The following is a 9,847-nucleotide window of genomic DNA, read 5'->3' on the forward strand; positions in this document are numbered from 1 at the left end:
AAATTGACTGCTGGCAGCTTATCAAAGGAGCGCAAAACAAATAACCATAAAATGTCACTGAGCAAACCCAAAAACACCTAAATAATACATTACGTTCAGCTACAAGCTACTACGGGAGGGCATGGAATGTGTATGTTAACTTGTTTCTGCTACGTTGAAGCCGGCGAAGATAAAAATCGTTCCCTCTATTGCGATGTAAGCCGACACAGAATGAAGAATATTGCTCTCTCTCTTTCTTTCTTTCTCTCTCCCTTTCTCTTTCTTTCTTTCTCTCTCCCTTTCTCTTTCTCTCTCTCTATCTCTCCCTCTCTCTCTTCCTCTCTCTCTCCCTCTCTCTCTCTCTCTCTCTCTCTCTCTCTCTCTCTCTGTGTCTCGCTTTTTTACTGTGACCTTGTTTTTTTTCTGCTGTAACGAAAACGACGAACACATTGCTTCCGGTGATGGGACGAAAGTGATCACGACTGATCGTGCATCATATGCAGCCCGACCGTTGCATCACTTCCGCCGCTGTGAAGCGGTGGAGCAGTTTACTAGTTGTATGGGTTTTGTTGAGTTTTTTGTTTGTTTTGTTTTGCCATTATTGCCATGCTTGCTAGACGGGATCATTGAACGGGGCGCGTCATGTGTGTGCCTTTACAGCTTTGCTTTCAGACTGGTGGGTTCGTTGGTGTCCTGCAGCTGGGCCGGGATGAGATTGCCAGCGGCAAAGATGTTGTTTGGATCCAGCTCCCGCTTGGTTGCCTTGTACAGCTGCACACCGACATCGGAGACGCTCTGCGGGTACCAGCGCGATCGTATCTTGCCCACACCGTGATGGTGCGAGATGGAACCACCGGAGGCGAGGATTTCATCGCGCGCCTTGTTTTCGATTTCCTCGTAAATGGTGACGGGGTTCGAGAAGCCGGCATGGTTAAAGCCGAAGTAAAAGTACACGCACGCGCCAGCATCGTACGTTTGCGTTACCCGGCAGGAGATGAGGTAGTGTTGGATGTTATGTTTGGCACATTCCTGCAACGAACAAGGGGGTGGAGACGTGTAAACAATGGAGACGCATGGTTGCTAACACGTTAGGATAATTTAACGATTCGAGTGATTACGAACGGGAATTAGAGAGAATGCTGTACAAATAAAGTGTACATTGTAAACAGACTAAAGATCTTTGATGGTACAGCGGGCAGGTTCTCATTGGGTCAGATGAGTATCGTTGACAATGCCCAAGTACTGACCTTTTTCCCTTATTTAAGTTTCAACCAACAAAACATTCATTCACTAATGTAGCTTCTAGCTTCAGTGGTTCAGCTCGAAACAAATCAAGCAGTGTAAACATTATCTAAACACGGCGGTAATTAGCGGATATTTGATTGTAGCACCTACATCCCAAGTGGATTGCCACTTATTACTGTAATGTTACGTCATGTGCACCGAAGCTGAAACACCGGTCCAACCTTTTTGCTCTCACCACCTCCTAGGTTGTTGTAAAGATTGTCTATCTGTTAAACAGCACACTCCAACAGTGACATTGAATTGGTTCATACCTTGCGAACGCAGCTTTTGACGTTGGTACAGAGAGCTTCGCAGCGATCCCACGATACGGAGGTTTCGAACGATTCCGCCACAATGCTGTAATCCAGGGCCAGGTCCTGTAAATATCCGGAGAGATGCAATGGCAAAGGGGCATATTATTAGTATTATTATTAGATTGTTTATTTTTTCGTTTGTCCAGCGCGAACACCATGTGTCCATGTGTTCATTGCGTATACGTGTTTGATTTGCAATGCCGTCGATGAAATTAAACAAACCGCTGCATGGGTAAAGAGCACTTGACAAGCACTTCACGATGCACGCTAGTCAAATAGATTCTAATTGCGCGGTCGACCCTATTGTGCACCTCACTGATGCCCCTAACTCACCCTGATGTACGCGATGACGAAGGTAAGAATGTAGCCCTTCTCACCGTTGCTGCTACCGGCCGAGAACCCACCGTACCGTTTGGCGATGGCGAAAATCTTTGCCTCGTGCTGCTTCACCTGCGCGTCGTGCCCTTCGAACAGCAGTGTCGCGATCGCGATACGATCGAGCTGCAACCGCTTCCACCGCGTTAGGTACACCTTTTTCAGCTTCTCGCCCACCGTCGCCAGCGGGCCGCCCGGTATTTTGAGCGCCTGGCCAAACACGAACTGCTCGTTGTCGATGAGCCGTATGCTGGCCGGCTGCAGCCGCTCGCGGGCCACCTCGCGCAAACACCGGATGCCGGACCCGAAGTCGGGAAAGACGAGCGAACCGTACCGCTTGACCTGGGGCAGGGGCCGTATCTTGATGACCACTTCCGTAATCACACCGAGCGTACCTTCCGAGCCGAGCACGAGATGGTTAAAGTCGGGCCCGCAGGATACCCGCGGCACGGCCAAACTTCGCTCCAGCACACCCTTGCTGGTCACCATCTTGACGCGCACCAGCAGATCCTCGATGTTGCCGTACACGTTCTTCTTCATGCCGGAAGCACGTGTGGCCACCCAACCGCCAAGCGTGGAAAACTCGTAGCTGTCCGGCTCGTGCCCGACGGTGAACCCAAGCTGGCGCAACTCACGCTCCAGGTCCTGGCCGACGATTCCCGCCTCGAAGCAGGCGACCAGATTCTGGCGATCGATCCACAGCATCCGATTCATCTGCGACGTGTCGAGGGCCGCTATCGGGCGCGTTTCACCCTCCGGACAGGTGACCGAGCCGGACACTGACGTACCGCCACCGTACGGTATCAGCACCACGTTGCGCTTGTTGGCGGACTGCACGATCTGCTCCACTTGCTCGTGGGAGGTGGGAAACAGGACCACGTCCGGGATGCGCTTGAACGTACCGGTGCGCATCATGTGCACGTCGTGTAGCGTTTGTCCATGGCACCGGATCAACCGATCTTCACCGTTCTGCGTGCAGTCGATACCGTGGCCTCGTATGTCGGCCAGAAACTCGGGGCAGGGCACTGGGGCTGGGTACTCGTTCGGCACCGGGACACCTTCGCGCCGATCGGACAGATCCACGTTGAAGTTCTCGATCACGTAGTCGCGAAAGTGTGGCAGCGACACCTTTCCACCAATGGGATACCTTGAACGATAAGATTTGGGTTTTTAGCGAATCAATATGAGTTTGAGAAGGGTTTGGGCGCCTTTGGGAAGATGTCTTGCTCACCTATCGCCAGTGAATATGATCGTTCCATCCTGGTAGAGAAAACGCGAATCCTTGTAACCCCAGCCATTCCATTTGAGCAATTGCTGTCTATAAACGAAGGGAGAAAGTAAAAAAAAGTGTTAAGGCCTGGATACATTGTCCATGATCCGCTAGTGTGATTTCGATTTTCTCTAGCGCATCTGGTTATGTTAATACTATAGGAAAATCTAAAGAAATAAAAGTTTTTCTATACATGTTAAAAATGAAAGCTTTATTCGGCTGGTCTGGTTAATTCAATTTGACCGTTTTTATTAAAGAAATTGACAAACCTTAATCAAATTGAACGTTTCTATAAAGCAGTCATAATGCAGCCAAAGTGTTAGATGAGATTGTGTATTAAGGTAAAACATCCATTTCGAAGCATTGTACGTAGTGGTTTTTTTTATTCTTTCATTGTGTTGTATTTGCCTTAATTTTTCAAGTATAGTTTTTATCATTTTTGTCTAGCCACAGTGAGAGTAAAATTGCGTATATTTTCCCGCATTTTACCATTTTATATACCATGCGCTAAGAACACAGTGTGATGGATTACATTCAAAAGTCTTTATTGGGTCAACGTTTCTTATCAGACCGATAGATAGCCGGAAGCCGGAACGGGGCTTCAATCGAAAAAGGGCACGATTTCGATGACATCACCCGCCCATCAGTTGTGCAATCAGCAGTCATGCCAAAGGCACCTGATTAGATAATCCACGTTACGTTACAAACAGGAACGGTCCCAGGAGTGCCGGGAGTGAACGATAAACCCCCATAGACAGCAAACAATTGCTCGGAAGTTTGAGAAAGATAGTGCCTTTTGCCATCAGTGCCAGTGCAGCACCAACTGGAGTTTAAAAAAAGATTGCTTCACATGAGTTTAAAATAACGTACGGAAGTACATCATCATACACCGTAACACGAGGCCGGTCCCATTTTAACTCACTTGTTCAATGGCAAACACTCATTTATTCTACTATTTTTAGTGCTTGAACCGGTTGCCGAGCTGGTGATGAGAAATGCCACAAGTGTCTGGCCTATATTTGGCCGCATACTTGTACCGCGGTTCTTCGCTGCTTAAGCGTATTATTTGGATGGTAGACGGCTATAATCACAGCGCATAGCTCGTGTAAGGTTCACTTGGTTGGAGAATGGTGGAGGTGGTTGCTGGACTAGTGATTTAATGGATTGCTTCATTAGACAAGCTGCTTCGACCATTAAATTTCCTCAAATTAATGAATCCATGGGAGCAACATAATTTTTCAATTTTAATTTCATATCTGGATTAATCATACAAAGAAATTAATTTAAAATAAAACCATCAGCATAGTGAACAATCAACACACCGATCAAAACGTTATATGAATCTGTTTCAAAAACAAGAATTGTACATCTAAAATTACAGTAGAATAGTATAGCTTTTCAACTTTGCTTATAATGGCAACTGAAAAACAGTCGCCGCAAAACAAACGTTCGCGTTCCGGAAAACCTACATCGAATACATCGTGGCGTGAGAATCTGCTTCCGGTAAGCACGTGTTCTCATCACCTCTGGAAAGAAAGTAGAGAAAAAAAACGATGCTCCTGTACCGGCCGGCACCAACACACTAATACAAGGGTTCGCAGTAAAACCGAAGCATCGACGAACGGTAAGCGAATGGCCATGTGGTTGGTAGCGCGTCGAAACCTATCCAAAACAAACAGACTCCCGGTTATAGGTGTAAGTGTAACGGCAGTGGGAAAATTCAGCCCGAACACGCGCGTGTCCTCCGTTCGAATGCGGTCAACGAACGGAGGCAAAGAGAGACAGAGCCGGTTTATGTAAAAGGATGGTGTGGAACCCCTTGGAAAACGGGTTCGGAAAACTCCGTGCGTGCGCTCACTTTTTGTTAGAAACTCTCTCTCTCCTTCCGCGCTCTCTCTCTCTATCTTTTTTTTAGCGTGGAAAATCGTTTGCACGGTTCTCTCGACACAATCGTGTAACACATTCACAGCAAGCTAGATCCTTCCAAACCCTCTTGGGAAAAAACAACCTTAGACTACTGAGCCTACCTACATTTATGTCCCTCTGTCCCGGGGAAACGTGCAGCACAGGGTTTTGCCAACTAACAGGAACGTGCGACGAAGAACAAAAAGCGTGTAATTACAACACCCATACAAACGCACAATGCACACAATTACATAGCAATCGTGCACGAACAGCAAAAAAAAAAACCCCGTGGAAACGAACCTTTGCTTCGGTATAGCGCTGACAATTTTCTTCGGCACGCTTGGATCCATCGACGCGGCTGCGCTGGCGGCGGTCCCTTCGTTTCCTTTGGCAACGGGTGTCCTTTCGGCTGACGATGATGACATTCCAGCGAAGGATGCGGCAGAGCCCTCTGATTGCCCGTTTTGGTCAAGGGTGTGTTCGTTTTCACTTGCTCTTGTTTCGTTGCGCACTAATTCCTGCAAACATGCCCGCCAAAATTCAGCCACTCTCTGTCTCTTTCTCCAGTACGGAACTATTAATTTCGCAACGTTACTGTTTTTTTTTTTTGTTTAACTGTGGAAAGTCGAGGGTAGAAAATATACTACACACAAACACACACACACGTCACCTACACCACTGTGCCTATGAAGCGGGAGGGTTGATTATTGATTTTTGCGCGTTTTCCTTGGTCGCGTTGACAGGATGGTGAAATGTAGTGCAGTCTAATGCCGCACGGAGGGAGGCTTAGTTTGGTTCGGTGCTTAAACTGTCGGACACTTGGCCGGTGGCGCCAAGTGACTCTGTCCAGACAGTGTATATGCGTGTGTGCTAGGTAATTATTGAATTAATCTCTCTTTCTCTCTCTCTCTTGGAAATTATGCCGGTACCAGTCTGCACGAAGCGTGTGATAAAATCGGCGTATGCATTAATCTATTTCTCTTGCGCAACCCAGCGCGCGTGTTTCCGGATTCAAGAACACGAAATGTGGAAAAAAGCAGTGTATTTTAGATTGCTATTCGGATGATCTCGCCGAGAAACAAAATGTTCACTTGGGAGGAATCCACAATGACACACTTCACTGCAGTTCACACCTTCGACGAGGGCTAACAGTTTGGCACTTGGGATGCGAACGTTTGCGAACTATTTTCTATGGAGAACCTTCTTTTTTTAATTTCTTTTGCATTGCTCTTTCTTCTTCCACTCTTCCAACTGTTAAAAGTCTAACGCACCAACCCGTCCCAATGCAAACACCGCCTTATCACACACTCCACTTTTCACAGTCTTTCCAGCATTTGTTTTAATTTCTTTCTTTTTTTTGTTACCGGAACCCTATCCGGCGAGGGACACTTTTGCCACTGTAAAATTCGTGAGGGTGGTGCCGTGAAGCATCGAGAAGTAGGTCTTCACTGCTCGGCTGCCGAACAAGAACTATGTATATCCACTGGCGTGTTTATATACATGCGCACTGCCTTAGTAATACAGTGCGTTACGTACGAGTAGTCGCACTCAACAGCAAAATGTTAAGCGACGCAGCCAACGAGCTGTTTTTACAAAAATGCAGCTGTTACAAACGTGTTTTATTAAGAAAAAAATGCATTTTTTTCTCCTTATTCTTAATTAGATTTTCCTTAAATCTTTTTCCAGGTGTAAAAAATAAGACAATTTTTGCGATTTTCCCTCTGTCTTCTGAAAAAAATAAATAATTTTTAACACTTTAAGCGCCGTGTCATATAAATTCGCATGACGGCTTTGTTCACCGCTCAGCTCTGTATCTGACGCTCACCAATTCTCTTGATAACGAATGAGGTAGGAAAGAGAGAACGAGAACGACACGTGCTACGACGCTTATCGCAATGAAACAAAAGAGTGCAAACAATCGCACGAGAAACTGTCGCTCTCATCGCTCTCTTGCCATGCGCTACGTGCTCACTCAAAAACTGTGACGTCAGGCTGGCGGTCAAAGTGTTAACAAACATCCTGGAGACGCAAAATGTTCGTCATCGGTACAGTATAAATGCAGATACTTGATTTAATCAACGTGCTTTATTACGTAGAAAATGTCGTGTTTTTTTCTGCAGATTTTGGCTCGTATTGCCGCAAAGTTGTCTGCCACTGGGTTAGGCGGTGTAAGTAAATTTAGCAAGAATGTAATAACGTTAGTATACGTCCGTGTTAGGTCGTTGGCGCCACAAAACAGAGAAATAACTAAGTAATATTTTAAGTATTTTTTTTGTAGCAATTAATAGACAAACAGACTGAAGTTTATTCGTAAATTGTATGATTTATTTAAATTTAACGTCAAACATGTATTATCCTGTGTAGACTTTTTTTTACTGAATGCTATGTTCTTCTGTTATAAAAAAAAACGATTGTTCAGAAGTTCTCATAATTTTGAGACACTTTTTCGTACGGCATGTGAACTTTATGAGTGGGGAAATGGATTCTACGGCCTCCTTTTAGGATTAGCAAATAGGAAATTCTTAATGGATTTCCAATTACCCTTTGTAAATTGTTAGATTCCATTTGAGCATGTACATAAAGGAACCGTCATATAAAATTCCCTCTCGTAGAAAGAGTAAAGCGCCCCAAAATAATGAGAACCCCTGTAAACCCCTATATAATGCCTGCAACCAGAATATTTTTGAGTTGCTGAATTTCGAATTGCTTGCTGTTTCACTAGTGAACGATGTTGTGTCCTTGTAACGTGCTGAACATGCACAAACATCGCGGTACAATACAAGCAATCGTATATCCTACTAATGTTCTTTCTACACGGCTAGACCGTATTTATTGGTTAGGTTTTTAAATGATTAAACCGCGTGAAACGAAAGCGAAATTCTTGGACACTTTATGGACCTATATTTGTCCTATTAAATTTGCAAAATTGTGTGTGTGTGTCTGTCTCCTCACTCTCTGTATCTCTCATCAGAGCTCAACATTATGCTTTGCAATCATTACATTCTTTCCATAATTATATTTCTAAAAATGTAGCAATTACATAAAAATGACATACATCCATTTATCCTTTTTTTTCGCAACATATAGTGCAATAACCATCATTTCAAGTCTACTTGTGCTTCCTTTTGCTATCTTGCATTTTGGCAGCCTTTTTCTTCATCATTTGCAATCGTTTATCTGCGCTGATGATGTTAATGTTCGGTGTGCCAACCGAATTTCCAGCACTGGAGCCAGCATTCGCAGCCCCACTGGACGACGACGAGGAGCCAGTGCCACCACCGCTAGAAGAAGATTTGGACGACCTATCGCGATCTCTTTCGCGATCACGGTCGCGGTCACGATCGCGATCACGGTCCCGCTCGCGATCGCGATCGCGCTCGCCTCGGTCACGGTCACGATCCCTATCACGTTCGTGCGAAGAATCGGACGATTTGTTGCCACTCTTGGATGATTTGTGCTTGCTACTGCTGGACGAGCTAGAGCTGGATGACGATTCGGCAGACTTGCTGCTGCTACCACTCTTCGAATGGGACGATGACTTTGACGACGAGCTGCCAATAGTTGGCGACGGCGATGTTGCGACGGGTATGGGCGGTGTGGGCACCACCGCTGGAGTTGTCAGCTTGACGACCGTCTGTTTGCTGCGACAGATCGTGCAGTACCAAGCGTTCTCCTCGTCGTTGGCGTCCGCTTCCGAAATCACGGGTTTGTGGCATTCCTGATGGTACAGTGCGTGACAGTCGGCACATTCGACCAGCCGGTTACGGGAGCTAACGTCCATCAAGCGGCAAACGACACACATCAAGTCTTCCAGTTCCTTCAGCTTATCTTCCTCCATGATGACGTCATCGTCCTCGTCGTTACCCTCCAGGTCGGAGGTAGAGATCAGTATCGAACCAGACGACAGCGGCGGCATGGTCAGTGCTTCCGGTGCGCTCACTATGCACTCGATCGTACCGGTTGCGATCGGTTCCGGATCCGGATCGAGATTTATCACCGGGATGGGCTTCGGTTCGATTACTTTCTGCTTGCGCACGTATAGATTGCTTCCACCCGCAAGCGGCTCCTCGGCAAGGTGCTTCTTGCTCAGGGTGTTAATTAGCGTTTTCCCACTGCCATACCGTTGCTTGATGAGTTCGTCCAGCAGATTACGTATCTTTTCTGTCGCATCCGAGTGGGGCGAGTGGAGAAGCTTAAGTGCATGTTTGAACGTTGGATCAATATCTAGCGCTGATGCCATTTTCGAGAGTAAAAACTGTAAATTAGAGCGCGCGACGCGACCGCCAACACGAAACGTTTGCCGCAACAAACAACAACTGTAAACAACTGCAACCAAACAACCCGGCAAACAATGCGAGGGTTGGTGAGGTACCTCTCGCTCTAATTTCTCTAGTCTAGTCTAGTTGCCTCGCTTCCTCCTATAGCGATTCTGTCGTGCTGAGCTTTCACGTCCCTCACCACCGATCTCCTTCCTACCCCTCGCCTAAGATCGTCTGACGTCTCGCCTGACACCTTTAGTTGTGTTGGTGCTCTGCGGCTGCTGTCACTGTAGAAGTTAGGTTGTGTATGTGTAAAAAAACGTAAACAGTGTTGTTGGCTGATCAAGTGCGGTAAGTTTTTTAATAATTAAGTTCTTAATTTTACGTAAGTAAGTGCCATTTTAGCTAAAGTAAGTAGTTGAAGTCCTCCCCAATGCGTGCTGGCTCCGTCGGAAGCGGTA

General features: G+C 46.3%; 2 protein-coding genes across 5 annotated transcripts; both read right to left on the reverse strand.

Annotated features, from left to right (window-relative positions):
* Positions 1–309: 309 nt before the first annotated feature.
* Positions 310–6,588, reverse strand: LOC120895413 (alkyldihydroxyacetonephosphate synthase). 4 transcript variants are annotated; one of them, XM_040298760.1, is made up of 6 exons: positions 6,492–6,588; positions 5,428–5,811; positions 3,184–3,270; positions 1,911–3,099; positions 1,536–1,640; positions 310–1,008 (listed from the first exon to the last, which is right to left on the reverse strand). In XM_040298760.1, the coding sequence occupies exons 2-6, from the start codon at positions 5,550–5,552 to the stop codon at positions 634–636; spliced, it is 1,881 nt and encodes a 626-aa protein (XP_040154694.1). In that variant the 5' UTR covers positions 5,553–5,811; positions 6,492–6,588; the 3' UTR covers positions 310–633. The 4 variants fall into 4 exon arrangements, with proteins under 4 accessions (XP_040154694.1, XP_040154691.1, XP_040154690.1 ...); XM_040298757.1 differs by having other exon boundaries at positions 5,428–5,742; positions 6,492–6,587; XM_040298756.1 differs by having other exon boundaries at positions 5,428–5,997; positions 6,492–6,572.
* Positions 6,589–8,005: 1,417 nt separating this feature from the next.
* Positions 8,006–9,474, reverse strand: LOC120896389 (integrator complex subunit 12-like). The gene has a single exon (XM_040300455.1). It carries the CDS (start codon positions 9,365–9,367, stop codon positions 8,237–8,239), a length of 1,131 nt encoding a protein of 376 aa, XP_040156389.1. The 5' UTR covers positions 9,368–9,474; the 3' UTR covers positions 8,006–8,236.
* Between the last annotated feature and the right edge of the window lie 373 nt (positions 9,475–9,847).

The sequence above is a fragment of the Anopheles arabiensis genome, chromosome 2 (assembly GCF_016920715.1).
Source record: "Anopheles arabiensis isolate DONGOLA chromosome 2, AaraD3, whole genome shotgun sequence".
Taxonomy (NCBI): domain Eukaryota; kingdom Metazoa; phylum Arthropoda; class Insecta; order Diptera; family Culicidae; genus Anopheles; species Anopheles arabiensis.